This window comes from Cyclopterus lumpus, chromosome 7, assembly GCF_009769545.1.
Source record: "Cyclopterus lumpus isolate fCycLum1 chromosome 7, fCycLum1.pri, whole genome shotgun sequence".
In the NCBI taxonomy this organism is placed as follows: domain Eukaryota; kingdom Metazoa; phylum Chordata; class Actinopteri; order Perciformes; family Cyclopteridae; genus Cyclopterus; species Cyclopterus lumpus.
The window spans coordinates 16,844,018-16,866,832 of NC_046972.1; the positions used below are offsets into that span (position 1 = coordinate 16,844,018).

The following is a 22,815-nucleotide window of genomic DNA, read 5'->3' on the forward strand; positions in this document are numbered from 1 at the left end:
TAGTCTTAAAGTGTCGCAAATGACCTCACATTGAGCTCTTTTATTGGCATAATATCATTACATCCGCTTTGCAATTGCCCCTTTAAAGATTTAAAAAGATAAGCAAAAGCCAAACGCAGAATGAATATACATCATATTCAGGTCGGCAGCCGACATCAGAAATAAATCTTATAGTAATCAGGGTATTTTGAGAAGAAACAAACCGGAGGAAGAAAAACAGCAAAATGCCCTGAGCTGACGGTCAGATGAGAGGAAATAAGACCACCTCCAGGACTATTATTGCAAACAGTAACTTAGCCTCCAGATCGCTTGCAGTGTTCTCAAATTCATACATTCAAGATTACCCACGTAGTCATGCCTGTGCTGTCACATGTCAGTCATGCTCTTATGATGGGTGCATCCAACTGGAATCCATCTGACTCACAAAACACCGAAACCTCCCAACAGAAACAACGCCAAACAGGTCCCTGAGGGTCACATTCTCTGCTAGACTTGTGCCGATCCTCGTGATGTCCAATGCCCCACACTCACACACACTCACACACTCACGCACACTCTCTCTACAGAGAGTCTTTGTGCAAATAAACCAAAATATGTCAAATGTTAGGATAGGGAGTGACTAAACGGAGGGAAGGAAAGGAGTAAAAGAGTTAAATCCGTCAGAAATACTCCCCTGCCAGGCTTAGATAATCAGGATTCTTCAGCTGTAGCGGAGACATCCCTCACAATCAAAGAAGTGTGCAAAGATAATCCTCCACAAACAAATATAATGCAACTGTAGAAGTTGTAAGAGATTTGAAAACGTGCAAAAATATCCACATATCTGTCAACATCCCTTGGCGAATTGAGGTCCATTATATTTTTTTTCTATTTTAGGGTAATCCACTTTGTTACACCCCTTCATAGCGCTTTTCTAATAGTGTAATAATTACTAGACCATGGCATTTTTCTTCTATATAATAGTTGTTAAGAATTTTTTTATACACAGCTGTTTTTATAAAATATTGTATTCTTTTTTTTTGACAAATAAGCGTCTCAAAGTTATTTACAGAGGGAAGTTTGGATATCTCTTTTTATCGCACCATAAATCAGAAAATAAATTCAATAGACCGAAAAAGAATTGCCATGGTTTTAGGAATAAAGTATATCAATCATGTTATTTAAAGTCTTTTCAGATGTTGATGAATGTATTCTGTCATATGTATTTAGTAATAAAGATGAAAAAAAAATGAAAATTCAGACAAAAATGTCGCAAAATTCATAAATGTTACAGAAATTAAATTTTTTGATTTTATTCATTGTGAATGTGATATCAAGGCCCCCTTAATAACAAACGTTACCAAGTATCTGGTCTGAAACATGCAGGGTGACCAGCAGGAGTGCCTGTTTGCCAGACAAATGCCTGATCTTGGCTTGATTCAACCCCCATATGGGTTGCATTGTTTGACGAGCGAGTCTCCAGACAGTCCTCAAAAGCCCAGTGCAGTGCTTCCAGATGTGGCCTGCCCGAATTCACTGCAACAGCCCATCTCTGTGTGAACATGAATGCTGATCACACCCCTATAACACACCGCTCATTGGTTCACCTGTGTGTCACTTTCTGCCGATAAAGTGTAATTAATAATGTAACGATGTCAAAGCGCGTGTGTTACAGCATTCTTAAAAAACACGAGCACTGTACATATAATTGTGCACGTGTGTACTTGTGTGGTTCAATAGATGACTCATTCAGCTGTTAGTCATTTGTCCAGGGACGCACAAAAAACAGGGGCCGAGCGCTCTGTGTGACGCCATGTGCTTTTACAGGCCTCTCAGCAATGTACACAACATGTAGGCGGCAGAAAGAGCGCTTCCTGTTTACCAGGTGCATCTTCAAAAGTAGAGAATAAGGACACGCTAAGTTGAAGTGTTGAGCCAGTGTACTTTCTTTTCATTTGGTCAACCAATGGAAGCAGCCTGTATTTGTACCATGTCTACGAAAGCATCACCTGAAGCTTTCCTGAAGTCCAACCACAGCCCCCGCATTGCAAGAAAAACAGTTACACCACGAGCAGGCATTTCCCCAACATTTTTGACCAGGAAACAAAACTTCAGTGAAGATAAAGCTCAACAGGATGTCACCCACTAACATCTGGTTCTGGACACACACACACACACACACACAGCGACAAGGGAGGATGTAGGTACGGTTGCATTGGGGGAAATGGGTTGGAAGCAGGCAGTTTGAAAAAGGGGTGTGGAAAGAGCAGAAAGAGAGTGGGGCCATATAAAGAGCAACAGCACACAAGCCGGGCTTTATCCTGCCTGACTGTCCCGCTCACTTAGACCTCACAGGAAACTCCCGACTCCCCCGGCCCTCACACACTCACTCATTATCACTCACCACGCTTTTTACTCACACACTCCCACCGGCTGACCAGAGAGAGGATGGCTGCGTCCATGTGGAGGATGAATGGCCCCTGGAGAAGGATGGCTGGAGTTCTGTTGCTCTGCGCTCTGATGCTCAGCAGTGAGTACTCTTCTAATTGTTGCTTATAGCAACTCCAATATTCCCTATCTTCTTAGAAAGTTATCTATCCAGTCTTGTGTTATTTGTGGATATACATTTGTTGCTGTTCTTTTGTGAGTCTCTAAAGTTTCATGTCACGCAGTCCGTGTGCATCAACAGTGGCTTTTTACACGCTGGTTAGGGGGTTTGCTTTGATGTGTTCTGCCATGAGGTTGCACGCAGATGCAAAGAGGCATGGTTAGCGACGGGGTGGCTGCAGACACAAAGGGTCTGCTCGCGAGTGGAAAGTTGCAGTTGAGAATAATTGTGCTTTACATCCTGCAGTGCATCTGTGTGGAGTTGTTTAAATGTGTGTGTGAAGGGATTAAAACCAAGCACACAACACAGCATTAAAAAATAGATATATGTTACTTTTAATGTTAAAATAGGATCAGCTTGGTCTCATCTGTTGCATACTGTGTGTGTCTTTGCGTGCAATCATGTATGGATGCACTGCAGGCTGAGGCCCAAAGCTAATTGCAGGGTGATTTATGGCTTGGATGGTGTTGCTGCCCTGCTGGTTGTAATACAGGACTAGTTCAGCCCAATGTACCGGCTTCTGCAGAGCCATCAGGACCCATCTATGGGCACAGGGGCGGGCTATGTTTGGGGTGACCTTGGGTAGAGGAGTGTTCCAGGCGGATGAAAATAATTAAGGGTTACTTTAACGGGGGAAAAAATCACGAAATGGCGGAACATGCTTGTAGTTTGCACAATAAAAGGGAACTGTCTGCATCAGCAGCTTAACAGATGGTAATTAGATTTACATGGAAATCTAATTATTCTGGCCACACCCTGCCGAGAAATTAAAGCTATACAAGGACAATGTCGCAACTTATAATCAAGTGTGTATTTTTTTGTTCATTGCTGTTGATGATTGGAAAAAAACAGCTATTCTGCTATCGTATTATCTCCATAATTAGGATTTTGTTTTTAGTGAACGTGATTAACTGGAAATAGGATCTTACATTTGGCCCAAACGTCTCTGTTTTAGGTTCTAGGAGACAGCTTCTGATTTCTACTTTAAGAATATCATAGAGGTGTTGTCTCAAGTCTGCTGACCCATCCTCGCCATTCTTTACCACATCCAACAGCAGTCCACCGATCACACCGACCTGCTACATTGTTGACACTTGTGTCCAACTGGCAATGCGGTGCGAGTTTTTAGAGGCCTGGTCACCCCGGGCTCCAAAAAAAAAAGAAGGGGAAAACCTCTAAATATATGCAATGGTTTATTGCTACTTTTATTACTATGATCTAGATCCGGCCAGTTCTGTCACTCTGTTGATCGTCTGCATACTTGTGTGGCCAAGTCACAAGAGACAATCTGTCTCCTCATTGACTCGGCTCACAGTGTAGCCCCGATGTGACTGCAGTGGTACATGCGTCATTATTCATTCAAAGACACAAACCATTTTAATGTTTCATGTTCCATTATTGCTGTCTTGATGTGCACAAAGAAGACTCTCTGTCAAGTCACTCCGTCCTGACACATGCGGAGGCGCTCCACTGCACAGCTCCCGTCTTGTTGTGTCTTGTTCTGTGTGGACTTGTCTTGTATCGGGAGGTTTCATCATTGCCACATCAGATTTGGTGGCACTGATGTCATTAGCCCCAGAAGGGGGGAGTGGGTGTGGCAGCTGATCTCAGGTCAGATTTAACCATGCTCTCTAGTATTTCTGCAAAACAGAGAAGAGCCTGACCGTTAGCTTTTCTCTTGTTGTTTTGCATTTGGAAACCATGGAAACCAGCAAGCTCCAGTCATCGTACAACGTCATGTGTATGGACTCAGGGGGGAAAATTTAATTTGGATTGGGCTGAGTCAAAGACATTGTGGCATCACAATCTTAACGATGCAGAATATATACATACTACGGGCTGCAGCTTACCAAAAACTCAGTTAATAACGTGCATCTAGCAAACCTCTTGGTTTAGATGTGAAGGTTAGAAACACAGTTTCAGGCAATCTGGGATGCCAGAGAGACGGGATGAGAGCCTTTGATGCACTTGATGAGTGTGTTTGACTTTGTTAACCAGAGCAAGCATCCCTCTCATGTATGAGCACGCCATCATCCAGAATCTCCAGCAAACATATTTAGTTTATGCTCCCACTTCCCATGGCTGTCATTCAGTAGTTATGCAGGCGTGCAGAAATGGGCATGGACTGTGATGTCGGATGATGTCATTCATCGCCTCTTGGAGTATGTTTGAAGCTGTCGCTCTCTCAAGATTTTGGGGGAAAACCCAAGCTTTAAATCTGCTGTGGCGAACGGGAAAAACATAGTGTCTTGCTCAGTTCAGGTTGTCATCTACAATGACCGTTCCTGTTTCAAAGTCAGGGCCTCAGGCCAAGATGAATGAGTTTGTCTGTGCGTGTCCATCTGTGCTTAAGCCATCAATGCTCAGTAGATATGTTTTGTGCAACACACACACATAAGTGGCCTTCACTGAGACACGTTGATTCAACATGGCATGAACTGAACTGATTGACTACAAAGGAAGAGGAGACACAATAACTCACGGACTGCTGGATTCTGAGAAAATGTAAGAGAGAAAATGACCTGATTAAAACCTTGAAAAAGGTAGCACATTCTTTACAGAGAGTTGAAAAATCACCGTACATATCTGTCTGCACAGAAATGCTCACGACTTTGTTTCTCAGCAGCTTTCGCCATGCCAATGTCAACATGGGCAGAATATTGCCACTCTCTTTCTCATGGCTCTAGGCTATTGACCAGCATTCCTTCAGTCTCAAGTTGCAATGGTGAAAATGTGTTCACGTCATCTGCTAGTGGGTGTGGGTCTCTTTATATAAGCTTTGGCAGATAGTGGTCTTATGTCAGGCTCGGGTGTGTGTCCACTTGGGCCCAAAGTTATGGCTTCGGAGCCACGTGAGCTTGCAGAGTAATTAAACCTGGAGCCTGTGTTCTGTCAAACTGCCAATTTGCTTCAGTGATTTCTACATGTGAGAGCGGCAGGTTACAGCTGAAACCATTAAAATATTCTGTCATCGTTGTCCGCTCTGTTACCTCGTCTGCTAGCTCTCATCACACAATCACCATAACAAGGGGAGTGGAGGACATTTTACAATGTTTTTTCTCTCTCTTCATTTAAAGCTTTGCGCTTGTCCAAAGATAACATATTAACGATAAGAAAACAAAACCCCTTTCGCCATGAACAAATGACCATCCAGAAAAAGGACTTGACATGGAGAAGTGTATCATCTAGCAACATTATTTACTCAGTAAAATAATGTTAATGAAAAGCAGACGCTGTGTTAGCATTAAAATCTTCCTATTCCAATTACTGCTGTTCTGGTGAGCTTATTGTTCCTTGTTCCCCTGGCACCCTGCTGCAAATTTACAGCTGTTGGTTTTTACCAGCATTAAGAGGGGAGGGGGCTCTCCCCCTCTCCCCCTCTCCCCCTCTCCTCCTGTTTCTCCTTCATTTTCAGACCAGAAAATTGGCGGGACAAGGCAGAGAAATACCAGATATCACTGATCAGATCAAAAATCGCCCATATGTGCACAACATGTAGGTGGCAAATGAGCAAGTCCAAAGATTATTGTGTGAAATCCAAAACAAGAAACCTGTGAGCACTCTCTGCTTCTTGTGTCATCCCTGCTTTTTCACGCCGGCTCAAAACTTCAGCAAGCTGCTCAGCGATCCTCCTCCCATGGATCCAAGGTTCACGGTGATGTCATGCCAAACACCAACATAAAGCTACGTTGTAGCAGTTATAGCAGTCTGTTATTCTTTTAAGCGGTTATCAAATCACAACAAAGACCAAAGTTAATTGTCATGTTTAATCTTTATTTAAATAAATAAATCTCCTTCAGTTTATGAACTTTGTCTTCACTGCTGCTCCATTGGTACTGTGTGATATAATCCTACTGTAGCAAAGACATGATGTCTCTTACTAGCCATACTCCGCAGGGCAGGTCATGCCTTTGCCAAAGCAGGATTCATAATTTAGCAACAGAGATGAGAAGGAAGCAAGATGGCTTACTCATTATATCGTCAGATCTGGAAAAAAACTATGTTTTAATTCTTTTTTTATTGGGCAAATGATTTTCTAGATTTACTAGCCCGACGTGGCATTTTACTCACCCCCGGGGAAAGCTGGTAATCCTTATTGTTTCTTGAGCCCAAGTGTATGTTGGATAACCAATCAGGGCTGTATTTACAGAGGGATACACTGTTAACCTCTGAGAAAAAAAAGCATTTAATGAGCCTTGGCTGGTGCCTTTTGACTGCCGGAAAATGCTGCTGATAATTGATGTTCAGTAAAAGGTATGTTGTTAAAGCTTTATACTTCCTAATTGAAAACACAAGGCCGTGCCCTTTTGCTGAATGTATTGAGTTTGGACCATTCATTTGTTCTGTATGTGTATAAACAGTGTGTTTCTGTGCACATTTTTGTTTTCTTAAAACAGAACTGCAGCGTTTAGCTATATCTGGAAGGCGATCACATTCGTGCTATTATTTCTCAATCTTCCTCTCCCGCTTTGGCTCCTTAGCCTCAATCATATCGAAGCCAGATTCTTCAGGGCCATAGGTTTCAATATCTTTTTACAACCACTCCCACACACAGTCTCATGTAAAAACAGCAGCTGGAATTGGTCCATGAACATCTGCTCTCGCAGCCCAGAGCTGGTTCTGACACAGTGTAGAGAGCAGCTGGTGTTTCCAGTTCCTAATCCGCGAAAAAAAATGGATGGACTGTTTTGGAAACAGGTTTTAAGTTTCACTGCACTGCTGAAACTATTTTAATGAGTTAATTAGAGGTCGAATCAAAACAATGGCGAGTAGCTGCTATCAATCGTAATGTTACTCTTTCATTCGTTGCTTTCGTCCCTCCTTAGGGATTCCTCAGCCTTTGGTTTTACAAACCCTGAAGGAAAAGTAAATGTTGAAGTTACAGTAACATTTTCAGTAAATTATCACATCAAACCACTATAATGTGTGTGTGTGTGTGTGTGTGTGTGTGTGTGTGTGTGTGTGTGCGTCTGTGTGTGCGTGTGTGTGTGTAACCCTACTCCAGTACTGTGTGTCTGTATTGCAGAGTGTTATCTGTAACCCCCAGCATGTTCACCTCTGCAATTCCAAGAGGTCACTGCACGCGGTGTGCTGTGACAGCCACATCCTGTCCTAAGATGTGCATGGATAACATTCCCAACCTGTTCCTTTCAATTTTTTTTCCAAAACTAACTTGTATTTTGTTTAAAAACACCAGGGGCGTCGGCAGGGCGGAAAAGTCAACTTTTGCCACCCGTCTGTGCGGAAACAAAAATAGTTCTCACGTTCGGGGGCACGAACCGTGAATTCCTGCGTTATTTTTTCTTTTGGATTGTCACTGTAGAAAGTAGTAGTAAAGTGGACTTTGTGTGGTTTCCATGGCTACACTTAGTGGTGTACGTTTTTTATTTTTTTGAGTTGGAAACTGTGTTATTTGTGGTGTGCTGTGAGACCACGTTATTACCTGAAGGCTAATGTTACTATGATTGCAGGAACTGTAGTGGCCAGTTTGGCCGACAAAAGTATCGTGGTCATCTATTGCTGAAATGTGAGGATTTGCTCTTTCTTCTTCTTTATTGTTTCATTTCAAAGGGCCAGAGTGTAGCATTTTGGTGGATCAATTTGCGGAAATTAATAAAATATTCATTACCAAGTTTTAATTGCCGGTCTTGGAAAGGAAGGAGTGAGCGGAATGAGTCCAAAAACTTGGCCCGATGCCGACAAATCCGGTTTCTGGATATTTGATTTACTAAACAATTAAATAAAGATGAACCAATAATACAAATAATTAGTTTGGCTCATTCCCTCCATCTTAGTTGCATTTCCTTAGCATGTCTGAGTCTGTCTCAGTCTGTGAGAATTAAGCTGAAGTGACTTTTGTCCTCGTAGGGAATGAAAAGAAATGAGTGAGCGGAGATTTCAGGCTCTTTTGTGGACATCTGGATACAGCAGTCATGGATAAGGAAAGGAGAGGAGGGTGTGGCATATAGTGACAGCCACGGTGTCTCTGTGGTCTGGGTGGAGGTCAAATGCAAGATTTAGAGCTGAAGCTTTCCCCCTACTCCCCCATGATGTCAGACGCTTCACAGCTCTCTGACAGTACAGGGAGGGAATGAGCTCCCTCATGGGGACCGACTGCAGCTGCTGTCCCCTGCTCATACACTGACTGCACCCGTTTAATCAGGTGTGACCATGTTTGTTTCTGCTGCTCTTCCTTTGCTCGTCCCCACCCTAAATCTGGGCCCCGGAATGTAAGGAAGTAACAAATGGTAGTCAGAGAGAGAATGGAAAAGGCTGTAAAATGAGTGATTCAGGGACATGGTGAGTGACTGAGTATTGGACCAGCTAGCACTATTCATAATATACTTACCCTCTATCTAAAGTGCACATACACACACTCTGTGTGGCTACAGCTGCTTGTAACTGACACAAGGGTGATAAAGGCAGGTAGAGCATTGTGTGCAGTTAACAATCCTCTCATGCAGCGGGCTGATGCCTCTAGCTGAGGGTGAGCTAACGTTAGCTTTTTACTGACGAATAATCATTAAATTGGTTTTCATTTGCGAATTGTATCTTGCTGAATAAAATGTGTGAGGATAATAGACTTGTGTTTGTAAAAAAGCATGTTTTCTGCAACAATCCAAAAGCCAATGGAAAACTCCCATTGGCAAGGAAACTATTGCAATGCTAACGTCGAAGGCCGACCTGTTAGCGTTGGAACCAAACAATGTCAACATTGTTGTAATAATATCTAGAACTGTTTTCACCGCTCTGGTAGCTTTTTTTTAGACCTTTCTCACAATAGAGTGCTGCAGGGATGAGTTGTTTTTGTTGACCAAACCTGGAAGTTAACATGGCACTGGTTCCCTCGAAGAAAATCCAATGGGATTTTTCAATTGGATCTTAGATTATTGCAGACATTTTTTTTGATGATACTTACATCTTTTCTTCAGCAAAATACTCACAATTACTACACCATTGTTGTGATTAGGCTATAAATGAACTACACTTTGGTCACATGAGCGTGAGTATACAGAATGAGGCGGTAAATGCGAACTTGGCATAATGATGTTTAGGAATTTCATTTCACGAGGGGCATTTATTGACAAATATTCAGTATCATAGAACAACACTTTAAAATATCGGTGTTAACCGCAGACCTTAGTTTAGGCATCTAACCAAAAATCCATTCAAAAAAACCATAAACTTTGAGACAAAGAATCCGAAAGTTTTCCAATCATTTCCAGATCTTAGGACTCAATCCTCCAGCACTATTCATTCGGTGGCAGCACATTGGCCAAACAATATACTGAATGTGAAGCTTTTGATCATATCTTCCATCATGATTCACGACACTGGTGAGGAGGAGAGAGGCCACGAAACTGACAGGGAAGACATATTAGAGGAGGAAGCCATTAATGAAGACGTCACAGAATATGATGCAGACCAATAGACAACCAATGCCTAAGTCCTTTCTTTGCTAATAAAAACAATGAGCCCTATAGGCTATAAAATAGCAAATAGAAGTTCAAAACGTATAATGTTCACATATTATGGATTTATACTCAACTTTTTTGGACTGCAAAACACAAAATTGTAAACGTGAAACAAACATAACAGGAGGGTCAACATGCTAATATCAGTTTTTTTCCAGAGAAGGCTATGCGCTATGGACTTTCTCCAGCTGTGTGATTGTAAATGTGTGTCCATGAACTTATGAGGGTGTGTCTGTAAGTATTGAAAGGGGAGTTGGATGGGCTTTTTCCCTAGCGAGGAGGAGGGTGGAAAGGAGGTTGTCTGGCGTAGCTTTCAAAACAACTTCATTATATGAATTGATGATGAAACACAGTCTCCCCTTCCACGTTATCATCTCTCTTCCCTGCTCTCCCCTGAGTCCTCGATAGTCTGAATGCCGTGGAAATATATGGTCCACCACCTGACACAGAGCTAAACCCTGGAACACTCCCGCACTTATTCCATCACTGTCCCTCGTGGATGCATCAGTCCAACCACAGCTTTGAGTGCTACAGAATGCTTTTATGTGTTTGTTTCTATCTCAGCCTTGTATATATGGTTTATTTTGGTGGACTATATCCTGGAATTTGAGCTGTACGGGATAATGTTCAAAGACGGGTTTGTTAAATCCGTAATCAACAGAGTGCAAATTATACAATGTCGGTGTAGTCTCTTAGAAAGGTCCAGGAGCCCAGGCCCACTCTTGATCCATGCTTGGAATTGTCTTTCAATGGTGCCATTTATGCATGATGTACCATAAATATACATGTATGCATGATGTATCATAAATACAGATTTATGCATGATGAAAGTAAAACATCTTATCTTCATTCCCATTCCTCTCCTTACTGAACACAAATCTTGCTAGCTTCACGTAAAATTCACGAGAACCTCCTGGTAACTACATAGAATATTCAATTTCTCCATATATAATCTATGACAGTCATTTTGGAAATTCTTGCAAATCTTCCAAGGGATTAGGCTTGCTTTATTTATGCACCTGATATCTAATATGTATCAAATGTCACTAAGTTTAAGAGCTGCTTATGTTCCCTTGAAGTATGAAGTACATTGGGTCACATTACAGACCAGCATCTCATTAGCTGCAGCACATTCCAGCAGCATGTCAACAATAATGATTGTGGTGTTGTAAATCTTCATAAACGGAGCCAAGAACTTGCCAGGGGCTTTGTGTGCTTAAATATGTCAGCAGGCATGTTGCTGTAAGGCACTTGAAGCATCCACCACATTGCATTTGTTCGTGATACATCTGCCTTTTGTGCTGCCTTATAACCGCAGTTGATTTGTCCAACCACAAGCAAAGAAGAATGCTGCATTTTAACTGCCACTCAGCATCATTCTCTCTTGAACCTCTGATTTAGTTCTTTGCATTTAGCGTGGCTCCACACCACACACCACGTCAAAGACAGGAACACCCAGGCTGAAAGCTTCAAGGAGGACAGCCGTTGCAGGAAATCCACTTGATGGAGCCCAGTAGTGAAGATCAGAACTGAGCCCAGCGGTTATATAGTCTGCAGCCTTGGCCTTGTGCTCTCTGAGCCCATTAAAAACACTCTGGAGAGACACCAAGGTTGTGTTTATAGAGTAGGAGTGCTATGTATGTTTCTCTGTGTTTGTGTTGAGACTGGAGGTCCTAAGGCTTCATGTTGATGTTGTGGGGTGATATTTCTCACACAGTTGTCTGATGTGCTTCTGTCCACAATTGTTTAGTGCAACTGAACATATAGTGCAGAGTTTCATCATGTGACCGTTTAAAAGGAGTAGATTGGTGCATATGTGTGTCTGTCCAAGTGCATCATAAGCATGTATGTGCATTATGTGTGATGAATCAGTTCATGTAATGTGTGTTTACAAGAAAACCATTCAATACAATGATTTATACTTTCTAAGAAACTGGAGGGGAAACTTACAACATAAAATATAAATAAACATTCCTATTGCAGCAAGTCTCAATACTTAATTGTTAGACAGTGAAGGGCTTTAAAAGCATTCCATAGATACTATTTGTCTGTATAAGATCTTTATGATGCATAACTGAAATAGATGAATTCAATGCTGTGGAGGCGGGACATATTTGTCCCACATTATTGCTCTTTTCAACATAGCAGCTCAAGCCGAAACCTTTATGCCACTTACACCAGTTCAAATGCAGCACATGACCAGCTTTGGACAACACCAAAAACAGGTTTCCTCTGATTGCAGCATATTTTTTGATTCAATGTTAGACTGTTAACCCACTACATGCGGAGGGGAGTGTTTTAAAAATGACGTGTAGGATGAAATGGATTACATATCTGTCGTCCTGATTCATACGGGAAATCAGCTGTCTCTTTTTGATTGGCAGCGTGATCCCTGATTGGGCCTTAACATGTATTGATGCTACTTCAGTTTTGCTTCACACAATGTAGATGACTATTGAGAGATACTTCAAAGGAGAGAGTTTTCAGTAATTTCAACCTAGGGAAGTCATTCATTAAATTACCCAGAAAAACCTCACATGAACTTCGGAAAAAAGCCTTCCTACTTTCTTTCTATGTCAGAAAGGTTGAGCACCACCCAACCTAATCCCAAGGTTAGAAACAGGATGTCTCCCAGAAGATAGATGTGTAGTCAGGAGGACCTTCTGACTAGTTTATTTGTAAAGGCTGCAGAGTGAGAGAATTGGTCCACATGTGACTACTAATTAGTTAGAGCCTCTAAGAACACATGCCAGATCAGTTTGGCGAGTTGGACACAAGGTTTGGGTCACCAGGTCAAGCTTACATTCCTGCAGGCATCACAGAGCATTGATTCATGAAGGGAACGTCAAAGTGTTTACGTTGCTCTCTGTGTGTCTTGCTCTCCCTTCCTTTCAGATGAGGTGATATGTCAAGATGCTCCAACAACAGATACACCTGCTCTAGCTGCAGACACTGACAGTAGGTTGATAAACCTGCAACGATCCTTGACATTTGAGAAGTTATTCCAGAGTTCAGATTTAGTCCCGTGATGTTGTTTGATGACACATCCAGTATGAGCCTGTGTATAACAGCATTGTCCTTGGATTCTGTTCTTTAGTGGCAAATGGCACTGCTGATGAAGGTGCTACTCCAACTGTTGCTGTCGGTGGAGAATCTGCTGCTTCTGCTGCTCCTCAAAATAGTACACTGGTTGCATTCCAAGCAACCATTGTAAGCATTGCACTTGGTAACAGCCAGGATGGAGACACCTCGGGCACCACAGGCACCACTGCTGACCCCATTGTCGAAGCCAGCATGGTCCCAGATGTCTCCAACATTGTTAGAACAGTGGTGGTGAGTACCTGTCCGTACCATGTTCAGATGACGTTTCTCCACTTTTTGACTTTTCAACATCTTGAGTTAAATACAGGCATAAGCAAAGCAGCACACAACTCATAGTAATAATAATTTTAGTTTGACATTTTAACAGATATTTCTGATCTTTTGTTTTGAAGGAAGATGTGATTACAATGGATGACTGGTGTTGTGGTTGCCACCATATGTGAGAAGTGTGCCGTCTTCTCTTTACCTTTATATGGCTCTCTGATCTGGCTCACTCTCTCCACAGCCCAATGTGATGTGTGTTGGAAAGGAGGACATCCCAGAAAATAATGCTGTCAAGGCTGCGTTGGCAACAGCTGATTGTGTGAGTATGAGTTTACCTCTTTTATATCAAACAATGTGACTGTAAAACTAGAATATTCCCATCAGCACCAAAGCTACATCCTATCACCACCTGTATGCCCTCCTCTCCTCCCTGCCAAAAACAGACACAATCAAACTACCAACAGCTGAGATTTCGGCATGCGACATTTAGGACCACAGTGAAACGAGAGGAGAGAAGGCATGTTTACCTTCTAGTGACACAAGCCTTTTACCAAAACCTCATCTGGCCCCCTTCACAATGGGTCCACAGGAAGCAGCTTAATCCACTTAGAGGAAGAAGATGAATGTGTTTTAAAGAGTTACAGTTCAAAATATGGTCCTGATAAAGGCAGATCTTTTCGCAGACATTCCTCAGGCGTTGTAAATCCTAAGACTATGTTCCTGCTCGGGGACCTTGAGAAGAAAGGAGGAATAGCAAGGGTGTGGCTTTCAGTTTTTCATATTACTGAAAGCCTTCACATAGAGGTACTTTTTTAGTTTTTTTTTTACATCAGGCATTTATTTTCTTGCCTGTACAAAATTTAAAAAAATGTTAGCAAATATTTGGAGTCTTATTAGTATATAATAATAATAATAAGTTTTTTCATGCGATTAATTCACACTTTTTTTTCAAACTGTTTTTTTGGTCATGAGTACTTTCACACAGAACGCAAATATTAATATTAAGTGGTGAAAAGTCGTTATTTCCCTTTCAAAGCTCAATTAAAGGCATAAACCCCCGTCACATGAAATATACACTTCCCCTCTCTATGATAGTGTAGCCCAGGGCAGCAAACCATAGACTGTGAATAAGAAGTGTAGTCATCGTGAAGTTCCCCATTGGTTTGTTTACTGCCGTTATGAAGCCCAAGACATACACTGCCTAACTGTTTACCAGAGCGAACTAAAATGTCAGCATTTTGCTTAAAGGAAGCTCAATGAAATAGAAATAGCTCAATGAATGATGTGGATTCATATTTTATTCCTGAAGAATGAGTTAGCGCAAATCTATTTGAAGTGTCGCAACTGTCGCCAATTTGCATCGCTGCCGGTATAGTTTGGATGTGAAAGATTTGATTTGGCATTTGTCTTTATTTGTGATGCCCTCAATGTGTGCTTTGATAATTCCTCAAAGCACATTAAACATAACTTGTTTGTTATGTAACAAAAACAAACACGTTTGTTATTGTTACATTGTACAATATGTCAGTAGAGACCTGAAACTAAACATGGACTAAAGTGCCAGAAGCCTTAGCCAGCTGAGGATTTGTTCATAATGCACGTAGGGAGAAAAACAAGGTTATTCTAATCTAAAGGAACAAGCATGTGTTAGTTAAAGAAATGTAGTAAAGCAGCAATGCTTTGAAGTAGTGGAAAAGGAGAGAGGTCTTTTTCCAACCTCTGTCAATCTCAAAGTCATCATTGCTTAATACGACAAAATAAAAACATTGTTGTCCTTCTAAACATAATTTCAGTGTCAAATGAAATCTTTGGTTTTATTCAAATGCAAACCAATTGTAACTGGAGGAAGCCACGTCAGGTCAAGCGAAGCAGAGAATTAGACAATGTAGGATTCCTGAGAGCAACATGTGATGGGTCACAAGTGACAAACACACATGGAGAAGAGAGTAGGTTTCATTCCATGATACTGACGTTCAGCCCTCTGGAGTTTTTTTCCTTCCTGCCTCAAAGATCTGGGTGTTTCAAGAGAGTCCAGCTGTGGGCCCACTCCCCACTGACTGAGGTTTCAGGGTTTGCTCACAGTGTTCTTCTGGGAGCACTGAGAGATGTCTGGATCACATTACAGTGTTCCCAAGTCGCGGAGCCTATAGTTGTGCAGTGAAATGATGTCACAGTCCGGGGTTAAGGTGGGGAAAAAGAAGGTGTGGTCAGCAAGTTTTCCTTCCAACTGAGTGTTGTCTCCATTACTCACACAAAGGCCTATGTGCGCTGATGCTCAACCGGGAAATTCAGGAACACACACTGGATTGTTGGCCCCCAATGATCCCCCAAAAGAGATCCAATATGTACTCTGTGTAAACTGTGAACTGAGAATGTAACATTTGTTCAGGCATTCGCTAGATTTAAATTAAGTTCATGCTCAATTTGACCCAATCAGAGAAATCTTGTTTTTCACAATATACACCCAGAGAAAAATTAACTGTTTCATTATTATATATCACTATGTGATGCACTTGGATAAGCTTGATTTCACAAAACTTGTTGCAAAAAAAATGTGTAGACTTTGCGTTAATCCTGTGATTTTGTTCACGCAGCTACTGTGTTGTAAATTATCACAAGCATGTATCGTACATTTACCTTTAACATATGTATATTCTCTTACAGCAAAAAACTAAAGACATTATTCAGCAGAACCCTGCAAGTTGGTGCCACAAAGAAAACTGTAATCTAAAAATCTTCCAAGACGGCAACACAGCGCTGGTGGCCAGTGATGATGGTGGGTATTGATGGCATCCATTGATATATAATAACTTGTACATGCACAGTTTATTTCATGTAAGTCAATAATACATTATTGGCTTGTTGTGTTGCAGAAAATACTACATAGATCTGATTAATTAAGTACTAATATATTTCTAATTTCCACTGCCCCTGCAGCTAACTTGGCTACTTTGGCTGACGCACTCAAGAGTGAACATCTGAAAGACAAGGTGAGAGAGCACGAGATGCTAGCAGATTGAATATGATGGTGTGGAGATAAAATGCTCCATCAACAGACCAATGATTTTATATGGTTTCAAATTTACACACATACTGCTTTTGACGACAACATTATGTCTTCAACTTGTTTGCAGCTGGGTGTGACAAAGACCGAAACCCCGCCTTCATCAGGTTCCTCTGTCTTTGTGGGAATACTCGTCACTGGTCTGCTTGCTGCCCTTGCAATCCCTCTTGGTTACCTCAAATGCCAACGCAGGACGGACACCAAGGGAGTGAGGCTGGTGAGCACATGTGAAGAATGGATCTACAATATCCTGCTCTGTGTATATGTTGCCACTGCGGACCTCACTTCCTGGTTGACGTGTTCCTTCTGGCTCTACAGGAGTTGCCTATCAGTGACGCATCATTCAGCCTCGAGCACATTAATTTAAACAATTTCGCCTTTTCCACTGCAGACCATGCATACTGCTGGTTTGATCATGTTTGAAATGAATCAATTGTGTTAACCTGAACATTTGTATTCTTACATTTTAAATAATGACCTAATGGGTGTCATATATATGTGTGTGTGTTCACCACACCTCTCGTTAATAACTCTATGCATATATTTTATTTTAAGGCGAGGTTCATGTTTTACTACATCTAAAATCAAAACAGCACTCTTTCCTTCCTTTGGAATCAATTGCTGCCAATGTTTTAATTAGGGGATGTTGCTGGCCAGCTATCACAGAGAATACGTAGAGAAAGAATGTGCGTTATCCAAAGACCCACGCCCTGTTCTCTGCTGCCTTATATTCATCTGCAGAGCTTACTTTTTACAGCAAGACATAGCTGTTTCTCTGTACCGCTCGCAATATCACATGATAGAGACCACATGAGAGAATATGTTTGTGTGTGCGTGTACATAATAATGGAAGCGTGTGGGGGTTAGTAGACGCATCTGTGTACATGTGTGTCTTTAAGCGCCTGATGTCTGATCATCAAATCAAACGCTTCGATTTTATACCCTTTACAATATTTGATCCATGGACCTATACAACACATCACAATAAGAAGCTTTTGTTCATTTTAATATACTGAAACGATGCATGGGAATCTCTCGCATGGCTGCTATGTGAGTGATGGAGACTTTAATGTGCATGTCCAAGACATTTATTTTAAAAAAGAGGGGTCAGCTGCTCCCCAGCCAGTTCACTTTCTCTGCTAATGAGCAATATGTATCCTAACTCTTGTGTGTTTTGACATTCTCTATCCGTCCTTTACATGATGACTTCATTTGTGTTGTATTTGCAGGCAGAGGAGGCCCATCCAGCAGATCAGGAGAACCAGGGGAACACTCTTGTATCTGTGGCCCCCCTCATCCCCCCTCCGGAAACCACGGAGAAACCCAGCATAAATGGAGACTCCCCGGAGGCAGACAAGACCCAGCCTCCTCCTCCCATCAACGGCCACTCCACCACCAAGACAGCGGACACCGAGATGTGAAATAGTCTACAAATAATTGTAACCCAAGAACGACCCTGAAAAACACACACCACCCCCCCTTCCACACACACAGACACACACACACAAACACAAACACACACACACGCCATTTCTGAATCCTTTCTTGCCCAACCACAGTGAGTCCACTTGAATGTGGACATCAGGGACTAGAACAATTTCCTACATCAACGCTCCTTTTTTTTATGGTCCCCTTGCCTCCCTCTCTTTTGGCCTTTTATGTGCCTCAATAAACATCAGGAAAGCTAGTCTGACGATGATGACGGTGATGAATGAGGTTGATAATGACGAAGGTTCAGTCCCTGGGATGTTGACGGCAGTCAGGCTGGAGACAAGAGACAGGAGATGGGCAGTTCAGGGTGGGAAGAAAGTGTAGTTGAGCATTAGTCAGCACTGGTTCCCATGATGCACCCAGCCTCTGGAGTCCCAGCCATGTGCTGTCAACACAAAGCAGGGCCTCTGCATGTCGTCAAGTCTAAAGCTTCGACCAACCCTCAACTAGTAAATACAACACAAGCACATCAATGACATTGTTCCTTAGTTTATTGTATAGCCAGGACAGATGGAGAGGAAATAAATCACACTGCCTTGAAATCTGTTTACAAACTCAGAGGAAAAATGCATTGGTCTCTGATCTTGTTTGTCTGATTGAGTCATTGATTGTGGAGGTGTGAGAATGCATGTGCTGCTTTCGTAACCTTGCATACGTGTGTTAGTGTTTACTTGCTGACTGTTTTTATAGCCGTAAATGCATCTGAGCTTCCCTTGCTTACTGTATCAGGGTTCCTCCGCGTTAGCTGGGAATAAACTACAAGACGATCAACCATAAATCCTCAAGACAGACAGCATTTCCATCTGAAAGGGCAAAGTTCTGTTCAGGATCATATTAATTCAAATGGTAGTTTTTGGACAAGAGTATTTTTGGTAATGTTGTTGATATGCAGTGAACACCCGCAAGTCATAACACATGCAGGTTGAATGACGTTACATAACGTATTTTTCTTCCCAACTCGTTTGAACAATTAAATAATGTTAAATTGGTGAGCACGTTGGTTTAAGGTTTGTTATTCAACAATGGTTTCAAATGTGTTTCAGGCATTGCTGAGAGAGTTACATAATAACCAATGGTAAGCCGAGCTCAAAACAATGAATGGAAGCAACACAGGCTAAATGCTGGCAAACAGTACTTTTTTACTTTGCTTGAATCTTCTCTTCAAACGCAATGCTACATTGTGAATGTAAAATGGACCGTGACATGACAACTTTTGCGGCGGTAGCTTACAGTGGGTGTGATGAGCCTCGTTAAAGGCTCCACTTAATGTGACATTAGCCATGAAAAGTGTAACCATTTTGTAAAAGTGATGGCTCACCGAGATTCCCATGGTGAGAAGAAAGAAGTATTGAAGTTTAAATCACATTATTTTCTTGAAGAAGGTTTGCCGCAAGGACTTCTCCCATCCGTCACAAACTGTGGTGAAATCAATCACAAAGCCAACCGGCCTCTTTACATCATGAGACTCATGAGAGATGCAGAGCCTCTTCCTGTCCACTCCGCCCATCCATTTGTCTGTGTTATTCTCTTTTCAATATACTGTGTATGCTCTTTTTTACTATCAGTATCCTGTGTGTATAGTATGATAACTTTTTTGTCTTGTTAATGTTTTGTGAACACGTTTCTTTTGTGTGCCAAAGAACTTCATTTCAAGTTATGTTGTGCTAAAATGTGTACTTCTTTGATCCAGGCCATATAAATAAATATGTCCACGGGCTGTTAGAAGGAATCATCTAGTTTACAAAATCGGTTTGTTTGTCCTGTAAATGCAATGTTTACTGACGATCCGGAGATCAAATACAAAAGGAAACCACAATAGTTTGAACTGGAACAAGGAAAACTATTCTGATAGATAATTTGAACATCTTGCATCTCGCATTCTCCTTTCAATCCATTTTGTATGTTTTCATTGCTAACATTCCAATGTGACTATTTCATTTTACTAGCACCCTGTAGTTTAAATTTGATTAAAACATGAAGAGAATAAACAGCGAAAGATGAATTGTCGTGTTTTCAGCCTTATTTATTTTATTGAAAAAGTGAGTGGGGAAAGCAACAAAAACAGGTGCACATGTACTAAGACACACGTGCACCAACTGTTTTTTCTGGGGCCCGCTTTTAAAAAACAATGACAAACCATGTGATCCAATTGGATTGTTAGAAGAACACATTTGTGCATAAATGAACAATCTTGATAATTTTAAGGCCATTATTAGATGCTGCGTAAGCGTCTAATTCTAATACATCTTGAGTAGGTAAACCAGCTATTTAAAAGGGATATACGTTTCATTTTAAACAACACAAACATTCAGGCTCCCTCATGTGGCTCAAAGGTGTACCGCACCATATAAGAATGGAAAAAATTCTGCTTAATTCTGCGACCGTAATAAAAATATCCTGCGACCTTCCTGTGGGTCCCGACCCAGTCTTTGGGGAGGACTGCTCTAACAAAAAAAAAGCTGAATTAAATCCCATACAGCCCATAAGGTCACACAGCTGGTTTGCATAAGCAGTAGTAATGACATCATTCCACACGGTTTTGTCTTTCACAGTTTGGGTGGGGCAATGAAAACATCCACCAGCTGTCTTCTTTCTCTAAACGCCCCAGAACATGTTCATGAGCACCATGTCGGTCCAGAGTCTACACACATTACACATCATCTACACGTCATTGTGTTCATATACGTATTTTCAATAACTTTTCTGTCACCATCCAATGCATGTGACAGTGGGACTAGTTTATTTCCCATCCACTCACACCCTTCTTTCATCACAAGATCAAGCCCCATGTGAGTTGCTACCCTGCCCTGGGCCATAGGGGATACCATGGAAATCGGGGTTGGGCTAGTCCAATACCAGTCCACCTCCATCACCAACCGGCCCTCCCTCTGACATCGCCGGCCCGACTATATTTGCTTCACAGAAAACGTTAAATTTACTATAGGCCTACCTAAAGTCAATAATCACTGACTGACATTTATTGTATCGTATTCACACTCATGTTTTCCATCTTCTTTACTCATCTAATCTCTTCCATCAGTCTAACTTTTAGGTATTATTAAATGTCAATCACTCTAGCCTACTCAACACGGCGTCACTCGCTCGCAGACAAAGACATTTTTGAGCGCGAGCTGGGAGCACGGCACCGGCACCAAAACGTAAATCCTTTAAAGGTGGAACTTAAAAGCTCAGGGATAAAAAGAAGAGATGTCTTTACAAATATTTACAAATCTCTGACTTTTTTAGTAAACCACCAACAGGTGACAGTGATATGATGGTAAGTTGTGGCGTTGACTTGGCCAATGTTAGCTTGCTTTTCACAGATGAGGTAACGTTCCCTACAAGCTAGCCTAGCTAACGTTAGCTAGATAAATGTCCATAATTGAGACCGTTATGATCTGGTCAAATAAGCAAGCTGGCGCTGTTGTCATCATCGAGATGATCTAATTCAAGTTAGCCGTAGTCACTTGCTTACAATCAATGAGCAAGCTACCCATGGCGGTAGTTGTAAAGAGGGAAATCTTATCATTTCTAATAACTGGAGGCAGCACTCCAAGTGTTTGCTGCCATTTGATGACCGAGCAACCGTGGCTGAGTTACAAAGCGAGCTCAAAAGTCTGGCACGACAGTGGGATAGGCTGAAGGCATCAGTATTTGAGGAGTACACAACCAAGACAACAGAACCCGGGCCGGAGGACGCTGAAGATGAGGCAGAGATGGTTTACAAAAAGTGATCATCTTGTAAGGACTGTCCAATCTGTTGCTACCGAGTTCTGAAGCAGTAGGCCTACAAACTCCTGACAGATGCATACCACATCATAGGCCTTGCATACAGGTTCCTGCTTATCCTCTCTGTCACACAGGTAGCATGTGAGCGAAGCTTTTCGACGCTGAAATATATCAGAAACAGGCTCAGGAGCTCACTCCCTCAACAGCACCTGGAGGCTTTTATGTTGATGGGGACTCAGACAGATGTTTGGCAGATGCTGGACGGTGAGAAAATCATAGACGGTGTTGCAGAAAAGAGTGAGCTGCTGCAAAAACTGCTCATGTAGTGAGGTAATAATAACACATGAGTATACTGATATTGTTTTTTATTACCATGTGACTAGAAATGCACCTGGGCCGTTACTTAACTTATTGTTTTGTTATGCACCTTCAACACCCCTACACACACACACACACACACACACACACACACACACGCACACAACCACACACCCAGCATGCAACACTACTGATACCACTGATGTTCACACCCCATCGTATGTTCTGTTCTGTTCATTTCTACAATATAGTTCGTACTAATTATACCCTCTGATACCAGTTTCTTTATAGTGTGGTCTTTCTCTGCTGACATGCATTCCTTAAGGCTCTGCAGTTATACGTATCATCTGATACTAGCCCAGAGTTAAGCATATTCATCTAGCAAACTATTACCAGGCAAATTGGTGGATGCAAATGTTATTAACAAAAACATATATGATGTAATTTCTTTGTAATCATCCAAAATAATGTTAAGTGTATGGGTATTTTTTCAAGTAGGCCACTGACTGGTCGATATGTGCGATGCTTTGAGTGGGCAACGCGCCGTGTATTGAGTGGGCCGGTCTCACAGTAACTCCCGGGCCACTTTTTTCCCCCAGTCCGCCCATGGCCCTGTCCCCTTCCACACCCTACAAGGAAAATATGTCCCATAGGCTATTGAGCAGTGCTGTCCTCACAATATGCCACAACTGCAGAGCCATAATAAACGGCCCATACTATAGACATAAATATTTTGGATTAAATGTGGTCATCTAAAATATGAGACATGGCCAATTGCTGCATGG

At 41.8% G+C, this 22,815-nt stretch overlaps 1 protein-coding gene across 2 annotated transcripts; it reads left to right on the top strand.

Moving 5' to 3' along the window:
* The first annotated feature begins 2,223 nt into the window (after window positions 1-2,223).
* si:dkey-261h17.1 lies at window positions 2,224-19,985 on the top strand. Of its 2 annotated transcripts, XM_034538143.1 has the most exons (8): window positions 2,224-2,509; window positions 12,958-13,020; window positions 13,160-13,395; window positions 13,670-13,747; window positions 16,093-16,204; window positions 16,366-16,418; window positions 16,563-16,709; window positions 17,722-19,985. In XM_034538143.1, exons 1-8 carry the CDS (start codon window positions 2,428-2,430, stop codon window positions 17,911-17,913), a joined length of 963 nt encoding a protein of 320 aa, XP_034394034.1. In that variant the 5' UTR covers window positions 2,224-2,427; the 3' UTR covers window positions 17,914-19,985. The 2 variants fall into 2 exon arrangements, with proteins under 2 accessions (XP_034394034.1, XP_034394035.1); XM_034538144.1 differs by lacking the exon at window positions 12,958-13,020.
* Window positions 19,986-22,815: the final 2,830 nt, after the last annotated feature.

Excerpts from the sequence above, each read along its gene's own strand:
- si:dkey-261h17.1 (XM_034538143.1), top strand. The coding sequence starts at position 2,428 with ATGGCTGCGTCCATGTGGAGGATGAATGGCCCCTGGAGAAGGATGGCT. Across the intron at positions 13,021-13,159 it reads TCTAGCTGCAGACACTGACA|TGGCAAATGGCACTGCTGAT; the intron begins GTAGGTTGATAA and ends TCTGTTCTTTAG. Across the intron at positions 13,748-16,092 it reads CGTTGGCAACAGCTGATTGT|CAAAAAACTAAAGACATTAT; the intron begins GTGAGTATGAGT and ends ATTCTCTTACAG.